General features: G+C 41.8%; 1 protein-coding gene across 1 annotated transcript in view; it reads right to left on the bottom strand.

The window, feature by feature from the left end:
* LOC115168377 (cadherin-4-like) overlaps nt 1–26,019 on the bottom strand; it is a 559,301-nt gene that overhangs the window by 79,563 nt on the left and 453,719 nt on the right. Inside the window, exon 6 of the mRNA XM_029723578.1 lies at nt 16,545–16,700. Coding sequence (XP_029579438.1) covers nt 16,545–16,700 — 156 coding nt within the window. The remainder of the gene's footprint in view (nt 1–16,544; nt 16,701–26,019) is intronic.

Raw genomic sequence — 26,019 nt, 5'->3', positions numbered from 1 at the left:
CTACTCTTGCCCAGAAACGAGAATATGCATATAATTAGTAGATTTGGATAGAAAACACTCTAAAGTTTCTAAAACAGTTTGAATGGTGTCTGTGAGTATAACAGAACTCATATGGCAACTCAAATGGCAGGCCAAAACCTGAGAAGATTCCATACAGGAAGTGCCCTGTCTGACAATTTGTTGTCCTTCTGTTGCATCTCTATCGAAAACACAGCATCTCTGCTGTAACGTGATATTTTCTAAGGCTTCCATTGGCTCTCAGAAGGCGCCAGAAAGTGGAATGACGTGTCTACTGTCTCTGGGCGAAGAACAGCAGGAGATTTTGTGTAATCCAATTTTTCTTATAGTAATTCTGAGTTTAGTGAGCACCAAACTTGGTAGGTGTCAAATTAGCTAGCCTGTGATGGCCGAGCTATCTACTCAGAATATTGCAAAATGTGCTTTCGCCGAAAAGCTATTTTAAAATCTGACACCGCGATTGCATAAAGGAGTTCTGTATCTATAATTCTTAAAATAATTGTTATGTATTTTGTGAACGTTTATCGTGAGTAATTTAGTAAATTCACCGGAAGTTTGCGGTGGGTATGCTCGTTCTGAACATCACATGCTAATGTAAAAAGCTATTTTTTGATATAAATATGAACTTGATTGAACAAAACATGCATGTATTGTATAACATAATGTCCTAGGAGTGTCATCTGATGAAGATCATCAAAGGTTAGTGCTGCATTTAGCTGTGGTTTTGGTTTTTGTGACATATATGCTTGCTTTGAAAATGGCTGTGTGATTATTTTTGGCAGGGTACTCTCCTGACATAATCTAATGTTTTGCTTTCGCTGTAAAGCCTTTTTGAAATCGGACAATGTGGTTAGATTAACGAGAGTCTTGTCTTTAAAATGGTGTAAAATAGTCGTATGTTTGAGAAATTGAAGTTATAGCATTTTTGAGGTATTTGTATTTTGTGCGACGCGATTCCACTGGCTGTTGACTAGGGTGGGACGCTCGCCCAGACAGGTTAATGTGAGTCTGGAAGGAGGGTTTACAGTCTAACCAGACACCAAGGTATTTGTAGTTGTCCACATATTCTAAGTCAGAACCATCCAGAGTAGTGATGCTGGATGGGCGGGCAGGTGCGGGCAGCGAACGGTTGAAGAGCATGCATTTAGTTTTACTTGCATTTTAGAGCAGTTGGAGGCCACGGAAGGAGAGTTGTATGGCATTGAAGCTCCCCTGGAGGTTAGTTAACACAGTGTCCAACGAAGGGCCAGAGGTATACAGAATGGTGTCGTCTCCGTAGAGGTGGATCAGAGAATCACCAGCAGCAAGAGCGACATCATTGATGTATACAGAGAAGAGAGTCGGCCCGAGAATTGAACCCTGTGGCACCCCCATAGAGACTGTCAGAGGTCCGGACAACAGGCCCTCCGATTTGACATACTGAACTCTATCGGAGAAGTAGTTGGTGAACCAAGCGAGGCAATCATTTGAGAAACCAAGGCTGTTGAGTCTGCCAATAAGAATGTTGTGATTGACAGAGTCGAAAGCCTTAGCCAGGTCGATGAATACGGCTGCACAGTAATGTCTTTATCGATGGCGGTTATGATATCGTTTAGGACCTTGAGCGTGGCTGAGGTGCACCCATGACCAGCTCTGAAACCAGATTGCATAGCGGAGAAGGTACGGTGAGATTTGAAATGGTCGGTAATCTGTTTGTTAACTTGGCTTTCAAAGACCTTAGAAAGGCAGGGTAGAATAGATATAGGTCTGTAGCAGTTTGGGTCTAGAGTGTCTCCCCCTTTGAAGAAGGGGATGACCGCGACAGCTTTCCAATCTATGGGAATCTCAGACGATACGAAAGAGAGGTTGAACAGGCTAGTAATAGGGGTTGCAACAATTTCGGCAGATCATTTTAGAAAGAGAGGGTCCACATTGTCTAGCCCGGCTGATTTGTAGGGGTCCAGATTTTGCAGCTCTTTCAGAACATCAGCTATCTGGATTTGGGTGAAGGAGAAGTGGGGGAGGTTTGGGCGAGTTGCTGTTACGTCATTTCACAAATAGTTTCATCTTTACTCATTTATTTTATACAATAATTAGATGCAAACCTCATAACAGAGGCACCTGTATAAACAGAGTTATGGTAATGTGACTGTATTGTCTTTCATGAGGTCACAAACATGAAACAAAACGGACCGGTTCGTAGCTGGCTTCCCCACCGACCGTTTACACATTCTCCAAAACATGGATATTGTTCAGTTCTCAAGTTTTGTGATGTAGAAGAAGTTCCTTTGTTCTACTGTGTAACTCTCTCTCTATATATACTGCATGGCCAGGAGGAGAGAGTCTCCTCCAGGAATTTACGACCTGAGATAACAGAACCTGGGTGTACGAGAGAGAGAGAGAGGGATGCCACGATCTATACCTAGAAAGGGCCACGTCATGATACAAGTTAGAAACGGTTGGTGAGATATAATGTGGAAGATAACATTTATGTAGCAATAATAAATAGGACAAGAATTTTCTTAATTTCTCCAGTACCGAAAGCAGAACCGATAACGTCGGAGCATATCGATACTACGGTCTTTCATAATTTAGCCCCGGAGCCCGTTTAATACCGGGTTTCGGTACCCATCCCTATTTGGAACTCCGTCTTATTGGTCTTCTAACTAATTTGCCTCACGCCAAAACTCCATCTCATCTAAACAGCATGAAATATCAGGCAGTTTTTCAGCTCTTACACTAAAAGGGCATTATCATCCTTTTAACAATTTTAAAGTATTATTTCACACCTCATAGTGTGGAAATATATATAAACCACTTGAAAATCACATTGTTAACTCCATTGGTCTTTAAAGGACACAAGAACCCTGAACCCTTTTTTTAAGTATTTTTCCCTTGGATGCATCTGGATGTCCTGCTATGAATAGGATTGGGACAAAATCCCTCCTGAGATGTGTGCAAACCTGGTGGCCAACTACAAGAAACGTCTGACCTCTGATTGCCAACAAGGGTTTTGCCACCAAGTACTAAGTCATGTTTTGCAGAGGGGTCAAATACTTATTGCCCTCATTAAAAATGCAAATCAATTTATAACATTTTTGACATGCGTTTTTCTGGATTTTTTTGTTGCTATTCTGTCTCTCACTGTTCAAATAAACCTACCATTAAAATTATAGACTGATAATTTCTTGGTCAGTGGGCAAACGTACAAAATCAGCAGGGGATGAAATACTTTTTACCCTCACTGTATTGTTCAAATTGTGAGATAGTCATTTGTGCTAGCCAAATTCTAAGCCTATTAAAGCTGCAATATGTACTGTAACTTTTTGGGTGACCCGACCAAATTCACATAGAAATGTCAAATCAAATCAAATTGTATTAGTCACATGCACCGAATACAACAGGTGTAGACCTTAAGGTGAAATGCTTACTTACGAGCCCCTAACCGACAGTGTGGTTTCAAAAAATAACGGCACGGTCTTGGATGGCAGGAAGCTTGGCCCCAGTGATGTACTGGGCCGTTCGCACTATCCTCTGTAGTGCCTTGCGGTTGGAGGCCGAGCAGTTGCCATAAAAATGTGTGTTATAGAGCTGTCATTCTCATAGAAAGCAAGTCTAACTAACTAGTTACCATCTTCAGAATAGACTTTCCATGCAATCTGTTGAGTTTTTTGGGATTAGTTAGTATTCTAGCTAGCTAGTTTTCTAACCTTGACTATCTAACTAGCTACCTAAAGCTGGCAAATATGGTATGGTGCTACTCACTTGCTAATGTTAGCTGTGCTCAATGGTCTTATCTTCCCTGAACCTTGTTCTCAGGGTATCTGTACCCTAAGGGTATTACGTGAGACACCTAGCATGTTAACATTAACTAGCTAGCTAGCTACTTGTGTCAACACAAGCACTATTATTGATAGCTGGATAACACAACAACTAACTAGGGCTAGCTAGTTATACAGTGCATTCAGAAAGTATTCAGACCCTTTTTCCACATTTTGTTACGTTACAGCCTTATTCAAAAATGCATGAAATATTTTTTTCCTTATCAATCTACACACAATACCCCGTAATGACAAAGTGAATATATATATATATATATATATATATTATAAATACATAATTTCCATAAGTATTCATACCTTTTGTTATAAGATTTGTAATTGAGGTCAGCTGCGTCTTTTTATCCATTTAACTAGCTAAATCCTGTGTAACACCTTTTAACGTTGTACTTGTGCAGATATTATATGTACTCTGTGATGTTCTAGTGTGTTTATTTTCTCACTTCGATGGTGCTTCCGGAAGCTTTAAAAGAAAGTCATGATGGATAACGTACTATATAAGTACACATTAATTACAAGTAAGTAGCCTTCAAGTTACACCTAATTTTAACTACCTACATTCTGTGTAGCACCTAGTAATTACAAGCGACTTATGCAGATATTACATGTACTCTGTGGTGTACTTGTGGGTTTTCCTCTCACTTGGAGGGCAAGAAGGTTCAGGTTGTCATAATGGATAACATACACATTAATTATACATTTTGGGGATGACACCCATATGGTAGATCCCAGTCAGTGAGGTTGTCCTATATCTGATCTGTTATTGTAAACTCAACCAAGTTAACCCAGATGGTAAACTGTTTTGGGGCAAGTGTTAGCAACAACAATGAGTGGAGATTTTGAAGAGAGCGCTTTCACGGGTAGGTAATTAAAGCCAATTGAGCCGCCACCTTTGTAATCTTGGACACCCAGCACATCTGTCCACAAGACATTACAACCTTGTGACAGTTATTACTGAATCAGATGCAGCTGAGAAGAAACTACATTTGTAACAAGCATGGTAACGAGCATTTCTTGTTACACCTCTGTAATTACAGACTGCAGTTACCACTAGTTACATGATGTTATTACAGTGTAACTATGAGTTATTACAATTAACTACAATACTTGTTAGAGTAGATAAACTGTATAAGAACCCCTTAAAATGAAGTGTTACCATACACCTTAATGTCGGACAGGGTTGGGGATAATGGATTACATGTAATCTTTTACATGTAAGGGATTACAAAAACTGGCAACTGTAATCTGTCACGTTACCAGCAAAAATATTGTAATCAGATTACAGATACTTTTGAAAAACTACATGATTACTTCAAGGATTACTTTTAAATTCAGAAAGGATGTTTGCGAAAAAAAAATCTTTGACAATTCTCTGTTTTCTTAATGACATTCAACTCAGCATTGAAAAAAGGCGCAAGTTTAAGTTTGTTCCATCTGAGTGAGTCTGACCACAAGTCAGAGACACTATGATGACACACCAAATGTGTTTGATGGATCACGGGAAAAGAGCAGGAATAGGCTTTTGTAGGCTACAGTCTAAGCTATGTCTTCCAATGTCGCGACTGCTGTCAGCATCCAAAGATTATCCAATTTGAATAAACGCTTGGAGGTAAGGATGACAGCAGTGGTGTAGTCTACGGCGATACGGATATCACTTATTATTGATATCTACATAGCGCATTCATGTGAATCACACTGCTGCTCTCTCATTTAGCTATTTGCGCCTTACGGATTGTGGTTGTTGTGGATGGCTGTTAACAAATTTGAACCCAATAATGGTTGAATTCAAGAAGTGTAAACTGCCTATCAATCATTGGTTATGAAACCAGTGGACAGCCAGTGAAAAATTAGCTCTTGCAACAGTTGGATAGTGCAAAGCCAAGCCTATGGAATAAAATAAAATTGGGGCTTTTATTGCTCAAACTAATTCATGCTGATAAAAAATAATAATCCATAGGCCTAATAGACACAAGCTCAAACTTGCACTTTTAAATGACTAAAAGGGGTGTCGTGACGGGACTATCATTAATGAGATGACATGCTATTTATCGAATAATTAACTATGTTTAATTCTAACAATTAACTCATTAGTAACCTGGGGCACCACGGGAAAAGTTTGTTTAATGAGTTACCGTTTCCCGAATTAACTCAAGAATATACCAGAATCTCGATATCATAGCAGTCAATCATTTCCTCATATCAGTCTCATTGTCATGACTTCCAACAAGTCGGTTCCTCTCCTTGTTCGGACGGCGTTTGGCGGTGGGACGCTGCTCATGTTCACCTTCAGCGCGCCGTGCTGCGCCAGAAAGCCTGCACAGACCGTCACCGCAGTGAGGCCCCGGTGTTCGCACCGGGGAACCGGGTCTGGCTTTTGACACGAAACCTGCCCCTCCGCCTGCCCTGCCGGAAGCTGGGTCCGCGGTTTGTGGGGCGATTTAAAGTCCTGAGGAGACTGAACAAGGTGAGTTACAGGTTACAGCTTCCCCCCGATTACCGTATTAACCCCTCGTTCCATGTGTTTCTCCTCAGGCCGGTGGTGGCTGGCCCGCTCCAGGAGTCTGAGGTGCGTGAGGTTCCTCCGCCCCCTCTGGACATCGAGGGGGCCCCGGCGTACTCCGTTCGATCCATACTGGATTTGAGGCGTCGGGCGAGGGGCCTTCAGTACCTCGTGGACTGGGAGGGGTACGGTCCGGAGGAGAGATGCTGGGTTCCGGGGGAGGATGTGTTGGACCCTTCAATGCTACGGGAGTTCCACCGTCTCCGTCCTGCACCTCGCTCTCTGGGTCGTCCTCGAGGCCAGTGTCGGCGCGCTGCTGGAGCCGCGCTTCGGGGAGGGGGGGGGACTGTCTTGTTCGGGCGACGTTCAGTGGTCGGCGTCACGGTCTTCTAGCCATCGTCGATCCACTGTTCATTTTCCATTTGTTTTGTCTTGTTTTCCTACACACCTGGTTCTCATTTACCTCATTAAGTGTTGTGTATTTAACCCTCTGTTCCCCCCATGTCTTTGTGTGGTATTGTTTGTTGTAAGTGCTTGTGCACATTGTTTACTGGTGCGCGTCGGGTTTTTTACCCATGTTGGTTATTTCTGTATGCCGTTGGTTTTGTAATTAAACTGCTCCGGCTATTACCTAGTTCTGCTCTCCTGCGTCTGACTTCACTGCCACCACGCCTTACACTCATTCTGAACTTCGCATAATCCTTTAAATCTGCACAAACCCGGGTTTCACTAATCATTCCGTACCACACAAATTGAGTTGATTATTTATTTACTAACAAGCTAAATGATGACATAAGATACACATACACACAGTCTAGGTTATTGATTAGAACTTAATACAATGACAACAGGTCCCTAGCGGACTAACACAGTATGACACGTGTTACACAAGATGGAGATTTAAAGAAAGAGAGAGAGAGCAAGAGAAAAAGCAACACTTGGATAAATTTGTAAACTATGCTTAGTTTACTCCTCAACAGACCAAGCCTGGCCTGTTGAGGAGTGACGGACTCCATCCTAGCTGGAGGGGTGCTCTCATCTTATCTACGAACATAGACAGGGCTCTAACTCCTCTAGCTCCACAATGAAATACGGTGCAGGCCAGGCAGCAGGCTGTTAGCCAGCCTGCCAGCTTAGTGGAGTCTGCCATTAGCACAGTCAGCGTAGTCAGCTCAGCTTTCCCCATTGAGACCGTGTCTATGCCTCGATCTAGGTTGGGCAAAATTAAAAATGGCGGTGTTCGCTTTAGTAATCTCACTAGTATAAAGACCGCCTCCATTCCTGCCATTATTGAAAGAGACTGTGATACTTCACATCTCAAAATTGGGTTACTTAATGTTAGATCCCTCACTTCCAAGGCAGTTATAGTCAATGAACTAATCACTGATCATAATCTTGATGTGATTGGCCTGACTGAAACATGGCTTAAGCCTGATGAATTTACTGTGTTAAATGAGGCCTCCCCCCCTGGTTACACTAGTGACCATACCCCCCGTGCATCCGGTAAAGGCGGAGGTGTTGCTAACATTTACGATAGCAAATTTCAATTTACCAAAAAAAAAACAATGACGTTTTCGTCTTTTGAGCTTCTAGTCATGAAATCTATGCAGCCTACTCACTCACTTTTTATAGCTACTGTTTACAGGCCTCCTGGGCCATATGCAGTGTTTCTCACTGAGTTCCCTGAATTCTTATCGGATCTTGTAGTCATAGCAGATAATATTCTAATTTTTGATGACTTTAACATTCACGTGGAAAAGTCCACAGACCCACTCCAAAAGGCTTTCGGAGCCATCATCGACTCAGTGGGTTTTGTCCAACATGTCTCTGGACCTACTCACTGCCACAGTCATACTCTGGACCTAGTTTTGTCCCATGGAATAAATGTTGTGGATCTTAATGTTTTTCCTCATAATCCTGGATTATCGGACCACCATTTTATTTTGTTTGCAATTGCAACAAATAATCTGCTCAGACCCCAACCAAGGAGCATTAAAAGTCGTGCTATAAATTCTCAGACAACCCAAAGATTCCTTGATGCCCTTCCAGACTCCCTCTGCCTACCCAAGGACGTCAGAGGACAAAAATCAGTTAACCACCTAACCGAGGAACTCAATTTAACCTTGCGCAATACCCTAGATGCAGTTGCACCCCTAAAAATTAAAAACATCTGTCATAAGAAACTAGCTCCCTGGTATACAGAAAATACACAAGCTCTGAAGCAAGCTTCCAGAAAATTGGAACGGAAATTGTGCCACACCAAACTGGAAGTCTTCCGACTAGCTTGGAAAGACAGTACCGTGCAGTATCGAAGAGCCCTCACTGCTGCTCGATCATCCTATTTTTCCAACTTAATTGAGGAAAATAAGAACAATCCGAAATTTCTTTTTGATACTGTCGCAAAGCTAACTAAAAAGCAGCATTCGCAAATGGATGATGGCTTTCACTTCAGCAGTAATACATTTATGAACTTCTTTGAGGAAAAGATCATGATCATTAGAAAGCAAATTACGGACTCCTCTTTAAATCTGGGTATTCCTCCAAAGCTCCATTGTCCTGAGTCTGCACAACTCTGCCAGGACCTAGGATCAAGGGAGATACTAAAGTGTTTTAGTACTGTATCTCTTGACACAATGATGAAAATAATCATGGCCTCCAAACCCTCAAGCTGCATACTGGACCCTATTCCAACTAAACTACTGAAAGAGCTGCTTCCTGTGCTTGGCCCTCCTATGTTGAACATAATAAACGGCTCTCTATCCACCGGATGTGTACCAAGCTCACTAAAAGCGGCAGTAATAAAGCCTCTCTTGAAAAAGCCGAATCTTGACCCAGAAATTATAAAAAACTATTGGCCTATATCGAATCTTCCATTCCTCTCAAAAATTTTGAAAAAGCTGTTGCACAGCAACTCACTGCCTTCCTGAAGACAAACAATGTATACAAAACGCTTCAGTCTGGTTTTAGACCCCATCATAGCACTGAGACTGCACTTGTGAAGGTGGTAAATGACCTTCTAATGACGTCAGACCGAGGCTCTGCATCTGTCCTCGTGCTCCTAGATCTTAGTGCCGCTTTTGATACCATCGATCACCACATTCTTTTGGAGAGATTGGAAACCCAAATTGGTCTACATGGACAAGTTCTGGCCTGGTTTAGATCTTATCTGTCGGAAAGATATCACTTTGTCTCTGTGAATGGTTTGTCCTCTGACAATCAATTGTAAATTTCGGTGTTCCTCAAGGTTCCGTTTTAGGACCACTATTGTTTTCACTATATATTTTACCTCTTGGGGATGTCATTCGAAAACATAATGTTAAATTTCACTGCTATGCGGACGACACACAGCTGTACATTTCAATGAAACATGGTGAAGCCCCAAAATTGCCCTCGCTAGAAGCTGTGTCTCAGACATAAGGAAGTGGATGGCTGTAAACTTTCTACTCTTAAACTCGGACAAAACAGAGATGCTTGTTCTAGGTCCCAAGAAACAAAGAGATCTTCTGTTGAATCTGACAATTAATCTGGATGGTTGTACAGTCGTCTCAAATAAAACTGTGAAGGACCTCGGCGTTACTCTGGACCCTGATCTCTCTTTTGAAGAACATATCAAGACTGTTTCAAGGACAGCTTTTTTCCATCTACGTAACATTGCAAAAATCAGAAACTTTCTGTCCAAAAATGACGCAGAAAAATTAATCCATGCTTTTGTTACTTCTAGGCTGGACTACTGCAATGCTCTACTTTCCGGTTACCCGGATAAAGCACTAAACAAACTTCAGTTAGTGATAAATACGGCTGCTAGAATCCTGACTAGAACCCAAGAATTTGATCATATTACTCCAGTGCTAGCCTCCCTACACTGGCTTCCTGTTAAGGCAAGGGCTGATTTCAAGGTTTTACTGCTAACCTACGAAGCATTACATGGGCTTGCTCCTACCTATCTTTCCGATTTGGTCCTGCCATACATACCTACACGTACGCTACGGTTACAAGACGCAGGCCTCCTAATTGTCCCTAGAATTTCTAAGCAAACGGCTGGAGGTAGGGCTTTCTCCTATAGAGCTCCATTTTTATGGAATGGTCTGCCTACCCATGTGAGAGACGCAGACTCAGTCTCAACCTTTAAGTCTTTACTGAAGACTTATCTCTTCAGTAGGTCCTATAATTAAGTATAGTCTGGCCCAGGAGTGTGAAGGTGAACGGAAAGGCTGGAGCAACGAACCGCCCTTGCTGTCTCTGCCTTGTCGGTTCCCCTCTTTCCAATGGGATTCTCTGCCTCTAACCCTATTACAGGGGCTGAGTCACTGGCTTACTGGTGTTCTTCCATGCCGTCCATGGGAGGGGTGACGTGGTCTTCCTGTCTGGGTTGGCGCCCCCCCCTTGGGTTGTGCCATGGCGGAGATCTTTGTGGGCTATACTCGACCTTGTCTTAGGACGGTAAGTTGGTGGTTGTAGACATCCCTCTAGTGGTGTGGGGGCTGTGCTTTGGCAAAGTGGGTGGGGTTATATCCTGCCTGTTTGGCCCTGTCCGGGGGTATCATCGGATGGGGCCACAGTGTCTTCTGATCCCTCCTGTCTCAACCTCCAGTATTTATGCTGCAGTAGTTTATGTGTCGGGGGGCTAGGTTCAGTCTGTTACATCTGGAGTATTTCTCTTGTCTTATCCGGTGTCCTGTGTGAATTTAAATATGCTCTCTCTAATTCTCTCTTTCTCTCTTTCTTTCTTTCTCTCGGAGGACCTGAGCCCTAGGACCATGCCTCAGGACTACCTGGCATGATGATTCCTTGCTGTCCCCAGTCCACCTGGCCATGCTGCTGCTCCAGTTTCAACTGTTCTGCCTGCGGCTATGGAACCCTGACCTGTTAACCGGACGTGCTTGTTGCACCCTCGACATCTACTATGATTATTATTATTTGACCATGCTGGTCATTTATAAACATTTTAACATCTTGACCATGTTCTGTTATAATATCCACCCGGCAGTCAGAAGAGGACTGGCCACCCCTCATAGCCTGGTTCCTCTCTAGGTTTCTTCCTATGTTTTTTGCCTTTCTAGGGAGTTTTTCCTAGGTAGTTTTTCCTAGCCACCGTGCTTCTTTCACATGCATTGCTTGCTGTTTGGGGTTTTAGGCTGGGTTTCTGTACAGCACTTTGAGATTTCAGCTGATGTACGAAGGGCTATATAAATACATTTGATTTGATTTGATTTGACTTAGTTTAGCCCTAATACCTTGGGTAAGAAGTGTAATGCATGTATTTACATGTTGAAGGTCTCTGTTGGGTGTCTCTGATGGATATCTCCGTTGGATATCTTTGGATGGCCTGGTCTTTTCGTCCTCAGGTGTAAGACTCTGATTGTCCACAAGATGTCACAATGTCCTTTCTCTTAGTTGTCTGTTTCCTTGCACTTGTTCTGTAATAGTGGACTTCTCAGGACGGCTAATCATCCGTGTAGATGATCCCAGCATGGGAATGAGAGCAGTGTAGACAAACAATGACTTGAAGAGAATAACCGAGTGGTCTTGCTTGAAATCACCTTCTTAGATACCGTATTTAGGACAGCTACTCTACCATAGCATTGATTGCTAAGAGACTCCTTTGTCTTCTTTAGCGTCTGCTAAATGACTTCTTCAACCTTGTGTTGTGTTTCGGGGTCGTGACTAATCGAAGACCTTGGCTGCAGCGCATGGTCTTCTAGTCTAGTAAGTTCTTTCTTAACTCACATACTTTATACACTCGGGTCAATAGGGGGCGTTTCCGTCTTCATGACATGCTCTATGGGTTCCCTGGGGCGTAACTAGTTACAAGGCAAGGTATTAGAATTTATTATGATCTCATTTAGACAACTAAAATCACAGTCTTATCACAAAAACACAGTATTATCGTCTTTAATTTGGATATTTTCTACACAACGTAAAGTATCTAAACATCATATACACATTATGAAAACTCTTCAAGTTACAATGTTTTTGTTAAAAGGTCCTCATTTAACTTTTAATAACATCATTATTCCCACCCATTCGGATTCAGATCATGAAATATATTGTCTCAGAATCCATTTATTTGATGTTCTAGTTTTGGGCTGTAAAGTCTTCATAAGGCACAAAGACATTCCACACACCCAAACTAGGTGCCATAAAACTCCCACCTGTGGGAGAGAAATATCTCTGTAGAGCTGATCTACTGTAACCTGATCCTCAAAGGCCAGTCATGACAGGAGCAATTTGTAGTTGCTACATCCATTTTTGGATTTACAGTTGAAGTCGGAAGTTTACATACACCTTAGCCAAATACATTTAAACTCACTTTTTCACAATTCCTAGCATTTAATCCTAGTAACCATTCCCTGTCTTAGGTCAGCTAGGAACACCACTTTATTTTAAGAATGTGAAATGTCAGAATAATAGTAGAAAGAATGTTTTATTTAAGCTTTTATTTCTTTCATCACATTCCCAGTGGGTCAGAAGTTTACATACACTCAATTAGTATTTGGTAGCATTGCCTTTAAATTGTTTAACTTAGGTCAAATGTTTCGGGTAGCCTTCCACAAGCTTCCCACAATAAGTTGGATGAATTTTGGCACATTCCTCCTGACATAGCTGGTGTAACTGAGTAAGGTTTATAGGCCTTCTTGCTCGCACAAACTTTGTCAGTTCTGCCAATAGATGTTCTATAGGATTGAGGTCAGGGCTTTGTGATGGCCACTCCAATACCTTGACTTTGTTGTCCTCAAGTCATTTTGCCACAACTTTGGAAGTATGGCGGTTTTGGAGCAGTGGCTTCTTCCTTGCTGTGTGGCCTTTCAGGTTATGTCGATATAGAACTCGTTTTACTGTGGATATAGATACTTTTGTACCTGTTTCCTCCAGCATCTTCACAAGGTCCTTTGCTGTTGTTTTGCACTTTTCGCACCAAAGTACATTCATCTCTAGGAGACAGAACGCGTCTCCTTCCTGAGCGGTATGACGGCTGCGTGGTCCATGGTGTTTACACTGGCGTACTATTGTTTGTACAGATGAACGTGGTACCTTCAGGCATTTGGAAATTGCTCCCAAGGATGAACCAGACTTGTGGAGGTCTACAATTTTTTGGCTGATCTCTTTTGATTTTCCCATGATGTCAAGCAAAGAGGCACTGAGTTTGAAGGTAGGCCTTGAAATACATCCACAGGTACACCTCCAATTGACTCAAATGATGTAATTAGCCTATCAGAAACTTCTATAGCCATGACATCATTTTCTGGAATATTCCAAGCTGTTTAAAGGCACAGTCAATTTAGTGTATGTAAACTTTTGACCCACTGGAATTGTGATACAGTGAATTATAAGTGAAATAATCTGTCCGTAAACAATTGTTGGAAAGATTACTTGTGTCATGCACAAAGTAAATGTCCTTACCGACTTGTCAAAACTATAGTTTGTTAACAAGAAATCTGTGGAGTGGTTGAAAAACTAGTTTTAATGACTACAACCTAAGTGTATGTAAACTTCCGACTTCAACTGTATACACTAACGTTCAAAAGTTTTAAATTTCCTTGTTTTTGAAAGAAAAGTACATATTTTGTCCATTAAAATAACATCAAATTGATCAGAAATACAGTGTAGACTTGTGGTCAGACAGAAACAAAGACCTTTATTCTGAAACTTGTCAGTCTATTCTGACTATTCTGACTTGTCAGTCTATTCTGAAATTAAGGCTATTCCTTGCAATAAATTGCCAAGAAACTGAAGATCTGGTAAAACGCTGTGTACTACTCCCTTCACAGAACATAGCAAACTGGCTCTAACCAGCATAGAAAGAGGAGTGTGAGGCCCCGGTGCACAACTGAGCAAGAGGACAAGTACATTAGAGTGTCTAGTTTGAGAAACAGACGTCTCACAAGTCCTCAACTGGCAGCTTCATTAAATAGTACCCGCAAAACACCAGTCTCAACGTCAACAGTGAAGAGGCAACTCCGGGATGCTGGCCTTCTAGTCAGAGTTGCAAAGAAAAAGCCATATCTCAGACTGGCCAATAAAAAAAGAAGATTAAAATGGGCAAAAGAACACAGATACTGGACAGAGGAAGATTGGAAAAAAGTTTTATGGACAGACGAATCTACGTTTGAGGTGTTTGGATCACAAAGAAGAACATTTGTGAGACACAGAAAAAATGAAAAGATGCTGGAGGCGTGCTCTGTCAAGCATGGTGGAGGCAATGTGATGGTCTGGGGGTGCTTTGGTGGTGGTAAAATCATTATTTATAACCTTGTCAACGTCTTGACTATATTTCCTATTCATTTTGCAACTCATTTCATGTATGTTTTCATAGAAAACAAGGACATTTCTAAGTGACCCCAAACTTTTGAATGGTGGTGTATATGTAGATATAAAATATAATCTTGTTTTATTCCGATGTTTGTAAGCATTGTAAATATAAACAAACACTAAATAACCTCATAACATGGTTAAAACAATACTGTTTATATCATGGATCGTCAGTCCTTGCATCCATAGCATGGTTACATTTTTCCAGCCCAATCCTTCAGCTTTTTACCAAAATGGAAGCAGGGCAACCATTTTGTTATTGTTTCATCTGTGGATTTGCAATTTAAACAGCTGCATATTATCAAGATATCATTGTGTCACCAACAAAAAGGTAAACAATAGGCCTATAGCAAATGCAGTAAATGCCATTAATTTTTCAAATGTAAATAGCCCTTTTCAGTAGTGCTCAAAGTATGCCATTCCATGAGCTGTGTTTCTTTTTCAACTCAAATCAATGAGTCCAATCAGTCCTCCATGACAACAAAATCATAAACAACAGAGTAGGGCTGGCTAATAAGTCCTTAGTTTTGGGGTCATACTCAGGTAAAACAATTTGGCTAATCTGTACTTCAATATTTCCAAGTCCTATTCTTGAAGATCAAGGGGTATAACATTTATTGGAATGACTGGAATTCTGATAGACTTTGGTTTTTAATGTAAATATATCATTTAATCATATTATAATATGTAGTAGAAAGCGATGGGTTAGAAGAAGCCTACATAACCAACCCATAAAGTAAAATTGAACATCCATATATGGCCAGCTATGTAAACTTTAACATTGATTTATCATGCAATAAATGTCGGTTGTCTTCTTCTAATGCCTCCTCAGGGGAAAGTACTCTAAAAGTAACGGAATGTAATCAGATTACGTTACTGAGTTTGTGCAATCTAAAAGTTACATTACTGATTACAATTTTGGACAGGTAACTAGTAACTGTAATGGATTACATTTAGAAAGTGACCTACCCAACCCTGATGTCGGATGACAAAGCTGACAACAATGTTGCTTTGAGGAAGTATTCCTCTCCTTCAAGGATATTCAAGTTGTAAGATAATGAAAGATAACTTTTACCACAATAATTTTTTCTTTAATAAAAAAAGCTGGATGCTAGTTTCATAGCTTACATTATTTTAGTCTTCCTTACATAGAGTACAGCTTATATAGCTTCTGAGTCAGAAGTTATGACTGTGTGGCTACATTTGGTTCTTTGACAGAGACACATCCAGCCTGGGCTTTAATCCAAGAACCCGTCACCAAGCCTGGGCCTTTCTTAACAAATCACCCCATTGATCCTGCATCCTCCTGTGCATACATCTGCCCAGTTCAGCCTCTCAATGGAAAGCTGGGCCTCTGAGTTCAACAAATAAACAAAGACATGTCAAACAGAGGGAGAGATGTGAGGAGCAAGGAGAGAGAATGCGAGAGATGCAATTGTGGAGAGAAAGCAACAAGCATAATTCCTACAATAGCTACATCAAAGTGGTATATTAATGATAATAATTAGTTGGTGTTAGCACAGAGCTTATGGGCAAAATCCCACATGTGCCACATACTGAAGATGTGTGTGTAGGTTGCATGGGAAAATTTAGTCTGCTAAGCATATTATTAACTTTACAGCACCTGAGGTAGACGCTACTCTGGTAATACTGCACTGTGTATGTGTGCATGTGCGTGTCTGCGTGCGTGTGTGTGTGTGTGTGTGACCCACAGTGGTTGAGTCATTTTCATGGTCTGTACGAGCGTTTGTACTTGTTAAATGTCATGTGGCTGTAGCCACGACTCCTTACCCTTCACTCTCTCAATCAATAGTCCATCTGGACAACGGGCCAGCCTGTCACCAACTCATTACAGAGCTGTGTATGTGTAGTTGTGTGTGTGTGTGTGTGTTACTCACATGGTATGATGATCTCCTCTCTCTGTCCAGCGGCTTGGTGACGAACATCTTGCCGGCGACAGGGTCGATACTGAACACCTCATTGGGTGGCTGGTCCGCTCCCACCCCTGTGATGCTGTATCGGATGGAGATGTTCCGGTCCTGGTCCGAACGGATCTGCAACAAGACACACAGACACAGAATGTCCGTTTTTACTCTGTGGTCTACTGCTGTTTCTGAAATGGGTTTCATCTTTCATAACACATTCAATCATTGAGTAATATGGGAGATTGGAGAAAAACCAAAGCCTTGACAGATCTGTTTGTTCCCTAGTGGTAGATGCTGATGCTGCGTACAACAATAATATCACACATTGATGTTACACACATAATCCAGTGTTTTCCACAATAGTATCCAGCCAGAAACTCCCAGGACAAAATGTTTTGCCGAAGGCGCTCTATTTTGGTGGCCTCTGGTACATTCTAATGCCTTTATTCCAACCCAAAATACACAGCAACATTATTGAATACTTTATCGAATTTACCTCCCAGATTGGAATATGTGGTGTGGCATTGTGTAGAAAGACATTTCTTTTCAATTTAAATTACAGAAAATGTATGAATTCAGTGTATTGTTTGTTGTTTTGGATATCGTTTAGGTCTAGGCCTATATGTTCAGTACTATTTTGTAATTAAAAGAACATGAAACTTTTTTAAACATTTAACCTGTCTCTCTTGAGATTAAAGTCCTATTTACAGTTTTACTGCAAGATATGAATACCACAATGATGTTTGTTCTTCAAATTATGTATTTATTCCAACAGAATAATTCAGTAAATAGCCAACATCATCTTGAAAAATAAATTAAAGGTTATATCTTATGTATTATCTTTCAGATTTTACATAGCCTGGATTAATAAAGAATTATCATTAGGTAGGACCCTATGAAATCTGTTTTATGTTTTGGCTGACCCCCCCTCCCCCCACACACACACACACAAATTCCATTTTCTCTATTTTTTGTTTTTCACGCTTTCAGTTTTTCCAAAAATGTTCAGGTTTTCACTCTCTCAAAATCACACCTTCTAAATAGAAAAACAACACAATTGGATGTTTGAAGTCCACAACAATGCTTAAACCACATCAGGAGACCACTTTTGAGGTCTGGGAAAAATCAGAGAAATGTAGATTTTTGGTTGAAGTTACCCTTTAATTCAAGTGTGCACTTAGCAAGAAGCTGTTGTTTAGCAATGTTTTTGTAGCTCACATGTGATGGTAGAGTTTGCAAAACAAATACCCACTGGATTGATTAAAACAATCATGATATCATTCTGCCAGGTAAGCATAGGCTACTTTGTAGTTAACATTTAATTGAGACGGTTTTTGGGAAAGCCTTTCCATCTACCAGAAGACTGTTTTTATTAGCATCATCACTAACAGCTACACAAAGTGCAGCACAAACAAACAGGGACTCTCATGACCACTTCAGAATGTTGCAGAAAATATGAATCACTGATGCATTCTGTTCACTTCCTTTCCCTGTCAACGCTCGCTTTGTGACTGACAGGCGCAAATTCTATCAATAGATTGCTAGAAGATGCATATCGTTCATTCTAGCGGGACAGGGCTCGACGGACTACCGAACAAAAAAATAAAATAATAAATAGCCTAGTTAATATGAAGTGGAAAAAGTATGAGGCTGAAAATGAGTCTGTAACCGGCTGATTAGCCGATGACCAGCGCTAATGGAAAACACAGCATAATCTCCTCCATGCCACTTCATCCATTGGTGTGATTGGTAAGGTGTTTATTCCAGGACTAGATCATCATATAGAAGCTGGGAGACCAATGATAGGGGACAATCATCACATATTATATATTCATCAGAAATAGACATATACGTGCACACAGACACACACACACACACACACACACACACACACACACACACACACACACACACACACACACACACACACACACACACACACACACAAACAAACACATCCATCATAGCTCGGCAGTCACAGCTATAGCAGTGGATTTTATTAGTGCTATAGAATGGTGCACAACCCAAGTATTTCAAACAGGAAATTCACTATTTCTCTTTCTTTCAATGGATGGAAAAATAAATCAACAAGCATTTGGCAAAGATAATTTTTCTTCTGCTTGACAATTGGAGATGTAAACAGCTCTTACAGGGACTGTGCTTAGAACACTGTCACAACATGAGCAAAAAAAGAAAAATAAGAACATTTAAATGTCATCTTGTAAACACCATAACTAGGAAAGTAACAGCAAACAAATGAAGAATAAACAGTTTCAGAGAAAAACAAAGATTAACCTAAGGAGAGGACAGCTGGAGATATATTACACACGACTGTACAAACACACATGCACGCACACACATATTCACTGCTTTCAAGAGCAGAAGAGCTATTAAGTACATTAAGTACACTGCACAGAGTGTGATTTGGGCTGAAGTGCAGAGCAATTGGGCTTCATTTGAAGGGGTCTTTCCTTTAGCTCCCAAATAAGGTCCTAGTCAGCCCTCCAACCTCCTTCCATTAGAGTAAAGGGTGCTAGTGCTGCTATTTCAGCATGCCTCAATAACACACAAACACACACGCACGCACGCACGCACACACAGTCCTCCTATCCACCACCTCGTCTCCAATCAGTGATTATTCCAGGAGAAAGCCATGAGTGCTCCTAAAGAGAAAGAGTCCCCCAAAAAGTTGTCTCCATCTTTCAGCACTCATGGAACCAATTTGGCAGTCCTTTTGACACACCAGGGAGAGAATGGCCTGAGACTAACAAGGACCAGGGAAGGACTAGGACATATTGTATCAGACAGGTGTCATCCAGACTACTCCTAACACCACTATAACAACCTGTCATCATCGTCCTCATCCTCTTCTCCTTGCACTCTCCACTGTCAATACACGGTAATAATACCATCTCCCACATCACATCCTTTCATATGCCAAACACACACACACACACTCACACTCACTCACTCACTCACTCACTCACTCACTCACTCACTCACTCACTCACTCACTCACTCACTCAGAGAGATAAATTCCCTGATTCTTCCACTGTGAGGGAATACATCAAATGAGTCAGCTAAAGCGTGGTACATTTAATCGCCATATAATCTCCAGCCACACCATCCACAGCTTTATGGCCTGCAGCCAGCAGTAGAGCTAGCTAACACACACACACACACACACACACACACACACACACACACACACACACACACACACACACACACACACACACAGACACACACACACACACACACACAGGGAATGGGAGAGATGAGATGGAGAGAATGTAAAATTACTAAAGATAAAATGTGAAAAGTGGACCACACATGTTCTCCTTCTGAAAGATCAGAGGAGCTGTCAGAGGATCAGAGGACAGAGTACTAATGCAGTTTGGAGGAGCTGCTTCTGGTGTGTATGTGTGTGTGTGTGTGTGTGTGTGTGTGTGTGTGTGTGCGCAAGGCCTTACGTTAGGAGCAGTGAAGTACTTGAAAGCTGACGGCTAAGATAATTAACAAGTTGTTTTTAAGCATTGGCTACTAGTACTTCAAAGATGTACCATCCTCAAAACAACAACAACAGCAACAGCAAACAGAGGAGAGAGAGAGGGAGCTATAAGTGTATCTAGCAGCTGGGTTGAACTCTCTCCATCCTACTATTCTCTGCTCATTTATTTGAGGCATCAAGTCGGGGCTTGAGGATCGAAACCTCACCGACTTCTTACGTTGCTTCCAGTCTTACAAGGCACATGGAGCGATTACACACTCCACTGCCAAACTACCTCCCCCTTCTCGTTCTCTGTCTCACTCTCTCTTTCTCTCTGTTTCAGGGAGTTACTATGAGGACAGAAACCATGCATGAAAAATGAAATGACTTCAATCTGTTGGACTTGGCAGCGGCGCATAAATCCTTCCCAGTTAGGAAGTGATATCACTTCTTAATTTATTCCCAGTTCTTCCCGCCCCCTGATTTCCCACCCGCTTTCAATTCCTCCTGCTTGGGGGAGAATCAGCCGCATGCATGTCTCCCCAGTCTTTCCATCCCACAACGTTCACACAACATCAATGTAACAATAAGGGACACTGCCCAAAAAATCACAGTCATTTGATTCTAATGTCTGTTTGTGTGTGTCTGTGTGTATAGGTGTGTGTATAGGTGTGTGTTTGTGTGTGTCACTGTGGGTGTGTGAAATGTGTGTACACAGTCACAGCCCTCTGCTGGGTAATGAATGATAAAGGGGTACATGTTGAAAGGCGCTAATAAATGTGAACAGTTGTTCTCTCTCTCTCTTTCACTGTCTTATTCTCTCTCCCCTTGTTAGAGACAAAGGGTTGTGTGTGTGTGCATGCATGTGTGTGTATGTATGTGTGTGTGTGAGAACGTGTGAGACAGTGGAATGTCTCTCGTCAGAAAGCAGACACTGGTTAAATAACCTATTTGTCGACGGATCAAAGCAAACCTCCTCATTACTGGCAACTTAAGGATATCTTATCAGTGAGCTAAGCTCCCCTCTGCCTGGCAAAACTGAATCAAATGACAGATTATCGTGCCACTGGCTCTCCGGGAAAAACAAGGGAGAGGAAAGGAGAGGAGGAGTGGAATAAAAGAGAGGAGGAATATGATAGAGGAGTGATGCTCTATGTATTGCTGTCCCCGGGGTGCAGAGAGGAAGATGGAAATCAGCTCCTAAATATCTCTCTGCAACATTTCCACCATATTTCCACAACGTTTCTAGATTATTTGCACAGCGTTGTTCTACTAATGCTGAGTAATAGTATACAAGAATGTAAGTATTATAGTCATGTTTACATTAATGCTTCCTCTACACTATTGAGGAACAACAAAACAGAGAAATCCAATTTTATAATGTCATTCCTTCCTGCTCTCATTTAAAATAGGCCTACTTTACTTTTTATAATAACTGTCTCCATTCTGTATGGATGAAACACTGGACAGCGCTAAACACAGGGTTTAGCACTGTCTAGCTAGCTCCTGCAGGGTTTAGCGCTGACTAGCTAGCTCCTGCAGGGTTTAGTGCTGTCCAGCTAGATCCTGCAAGGTTTAGCTCTGTCCAGCTAGCTCCTGCAGGGTTTAGCCTTGTCTAGCTATCACCTGCAGGGTTTAGCACTATCTACCTAGATCCTGCAGAGTTTAGTGCTGTCCAGCTAAATCCTGCAAGGTTTAGCGCTATCTACCTAGATCCTGCAGGGTTTAGCTCTGTCCAGCTAGCTCCAGCAGGGTTTAGCCCTGTCTAGCTATCACCTGCAGGGTTTAGCACTGACCAGCTAGCTCCTGCAGGATTTAGCGCTGACTAGCTAGATCCTGCAGAGTTTAGTGCTGTCCAGCTAGATCCTGCAAGGTTTAGCGCTATCTACCTAGCTCCTGCAGGGTTTAGTGCTGTCCAGCTAGCTCCTGCAGGGTTTAGCGCTGTCCAGCTAGCTCCTGCAGGGTTTAGCGCTGTCTAGCTATCACCTGCAGGGTTTAGAGCTGTTGTTTGAAGAGAAAACTCACGGAACACTGGATGTCTCTTTTTCAGCACAATATTGTAGCTCTCTGTGTGTCCCCAGTAGAGCCCTTCTTAGCTTAGCTCAGCCCACGCAGTACAGATTGAGGGAGAAGGAGAGAGACGCAAACAAACAGAGGTACTGTATGTACAAAGACAAATGTATATGTACTGTCATAGGTATATATACATGTTCTCGCTCAAGCAGATGCACACACACACACACAGGCACACACATATATGCTGTTGTCGGAACCACTGGATTTCATACTGGCACTTGGGGTCATGACCCCAGCTAAACCTCCTCCCATTAGACAAGATCTATCAAACCTGATTCACCAAATCTCAGGGTCCTTACTCACTAAACAGCAGGTAGGGTGTAGGTAGGGCACAGGTAGCCTAGTGGTTAGAGCGTGGGGCCAGAAATCAAAAGGCCGCTGCTTCAAATAACCGAGCCGACAAGTTGAAAAATCTGTCGATGTGCCCTTGAGCAAGGCACTTAACCCTCATTGCTTCAGGGTCGCTGTCAATAATGGCTGATCCCAGGCCGTGACCCCACTCTCTGAGGGTGTCTGCGTGAGATATGCAAAAATTACATTTCCATTTCACACCACACACTTGTACATGTGTGAACCAGGAAAAATAGAAGCTCTAGACTCTATTTGACCTTTTGAAACAACACATTTCACTGCACCTATCTGGTGTATGTGACAATAAAACATAGTTTTAACATAATTCTTTACAATGCTACAACCATCTCATAACATGACTGGTGCATTTGATCCAGTACAGATGTCTTCTCACGGGAAGAGCTTTCTGGACTTTTTCCCATATTGTCTGTATTTGGTAATAGGGAGTGGTTACAAATTGACCATGTGTTATTGTTTGAGTTGGAAGAAATGTGGATAAATACATGTAAGCACAAACACACTTACTCACTCGCACACACAGACAGACAAACGCATTAATAAAAATACAATAATATTGCCTTCTTTGCAATCCTCACAACCAAAATAAGCCATCCATGGAACAAAAGAGTGGATTTTCAGCTTTGTATATCATCCATAACGACTTCAAATATTGAAATGATTTATTCTATTTCTTTTTGTGTTCGGAAAATATTTTCAAAAGGAAAAGTCACATTTCCTACCTTTATGTTAGGACAATTAACATGAAATAAAAACATTTTTGTAAAAAAACTTTGGGTTATCCTAAAGACAGTGCTAAAAAGTGGCACTATTATGAAAATACTTTTTTCTCTTTACCTCTCTTTCTCAGCACTTTATGTATATAGTTTGTGAATCTTTTCTCCAAACAACAAGGGGAAAGAAAGTATTTTGGATAGAAGAAGAGGAGATGCAATTGCCTTGCTACAACAGCCTTCAGAAAGTCTTGGAGGCACAGTTTAAGATCAGTGCCAACGCACACAAACTCACTTGCTAGCCTGTCATAACTGTGCCAATTAGAGACTGTGGTCTGCCTGGTGTTTCAGGGACTGACATTCATTCACTGAGAATCAGGATCAGACTCTGCAGCCCTTCTGAAACACACACAAGTACACACGCACATACAGAGATATACCGTACATACATAAATACACATGTAAGCACGAACACACTCACTCGAGCAAACTTGCACGGATGCACGCACGCACGTGCACACACACACACACACACACACACATGCACACACACACACCCTCAAAGCCGGAGAGATATCTACCCGAAGCTGTGCTAAAGACAGAAAAAAAGGGACACATCCATTCCAAACATGAAAAAACTGTGCAATAAACCGCTAGATATCTACTTTTAGCTCTACAAAGCAGCAGAAACAAGGGAGTAAAGCCCAACAGGCAGGCGGAGATACAGGTATTATCCACCAGGTCACAAACAAACTGTGAGGAACTGAGGGGAAAGAGCTGCAACCAGAGAAAGGTGAGAGAGTGGCAATGCCGTTCCACTGGGCACAGATGTCAATTCAACATCTATTCCACGTTGGTCCAACTTAATTTCAATTGAAATGACGTGTAAACAACATTGATTCAACCAGGGTGTGCCCAGTGGGATGTTGCTAATTCCCACAGTTTATCAAACACAGTCATGCACACACACAACAATATAAATGCAACATGTAAAGTGTTGATTCCATGTTTCATGAGCTGAAATAAAAGATCCCTGAAATGTTCCATATGCACAAAAATCGTATTTCTCTCAAATTTTGTGCAGAAAATGTGTTTACATCCCCATTAGTGAACATTTCTCCTTTGCTAAGATAATCCATCCACCTGACCAATTTAGACAACCGCAGACCACGTGTAACCATACAAGCCCAGGACCTCCACATCCGGCTTCTTCACCTGTGGGATCGTCTGAGACCAGCCACCTGGACAGCTGATGAAACTGAGGAGTATTTCTGCCTGTAACAAAGCCTATTTGTGGGAAAAAACTCATTCTGATTGGTTGGGCCTGGCGACCAAGTGGGTGGGCCTATGCCCTCCCAGGCCCACCCATGGCTGTGCCCCTGCCCAGTCATGTGAAATCCATAGATTAAATGAATTTATTTCATTTAACTGATTTCCTTCTATGAACTGTAACTCAGTAAAATCGTTGAAATGGTTGCATGTTTCATTTTTATTTTTGTTCAGTATAGTTTTATTGAGTCAGCAAAATTTTTGTATTAAGACCTCTTTCCCTGCCTCCTTTTAAGTTTTATAGTCCTTTGATGTGTAATGTATCTGTTAAAAAATCAGGAGAAGCCAGGATTTGCAAATGCACATACATCACCTTCAAAACAAACAAAAGGCAAAGCAATGCCCTAAGAATAGCATTGCCATCTACAGCCATTTCTATGTGCAATTGTGTGTGTGTGTGTGTGTGTGTGTGTGTGCAAATGTGTGTCAGTGCGCAAGTGTGTGTCAGTGTGAGTGTGTGTCATAAATTGCTCTCCCTCCTCTCACTTGCTCTAGACACACCTGACAGGTAAGCTTTACCTCTCCCCTGAGTGGTCCAGTACACACTCCAATAACACTCCAACCCTTCACACACACCTTCGCAAAATACTTGACATTCCTATCTCCTCCGAGCTGTGAACCTGTCCGGTGGATGAGAGGGGTGATTCTCCCTCCCAGGGACCTTGTCCAGAGGTGTGTGTGTGTGTGTGTGTGCGCGCGTGCGTACATGTTTGCGAGAGTGTGTGCATACGTGATATAGACTAATATATGGACTGTGTGCAGGCTCTGGGTGAGGAAGGCGAGGGCAATAAAATGCCCTTCTCTCTATTAGTGAAAAGAACATGAATAAATGGAAGTTAAGCAGTGAATGACTTTCCAATTATTGCATTAGCAGGACACCGTGGTGAAAGGAGTCTGGTCCTCAATAGTAGAGGCTTATGGTAAATTAGGAGCCCATTCTCCCTGGAGGTAACAATGGTCTAACTTCCCCGCTCTCTCTCCTCTACTCAGGATGGAAGAATGGAGCGAATGCAGCCATTATGGCAGAGGAGAAAGAGAGGCTGCGAATGCGCTCCCTAAATTTTGTTTGCTAGGGGTCAGGTGCTGGGGCTACCATGTCTCTATCTTTCTTTCTCTTTCCCTCTTTCTCTCAAATCAAATCTCATTTTCTTGGTCGCATATACATATTTAGCAGATGTTATTGTGAGTGTAGCAAAAAGCTTGTGTTCCTAGCTCCAAAAGTGCAGTAGTATCTAACAATTCACAACAATACACACAAATCTAAAAGTAAAAGAATGGAATTAAGAAATATATTAATATTAGGATGAGCGATGTCAGAGTGGCATTGACTAGAATACAGTAGAATAAAATATATAAATCTGAAATCAGTAAAACAGCATGTAAACATTATTAAAGTTACCAGTGATTCCATGTCTATGTACATAGGGCAGCAGGCTCTAAGGTGCAAGATTGAGTAATACATATGCACGCA

Source organism: Salmo trutta, chromosome 30 (genome assembly GCF_901001165.1).
Source record: "Salmo trutta chromosome 30, fSalTru1.1, whole genome shotgun sequence".
Taxonomy (NCBI): Eukaryota; Metazoa; Chordata; class Actinopteri; order Salmoniformes; family Salmonidae; genus Salmo; species Salmo trutta.
This window is presented reverse-complemented; position numbering and strand designations above follow the sequence as displayed.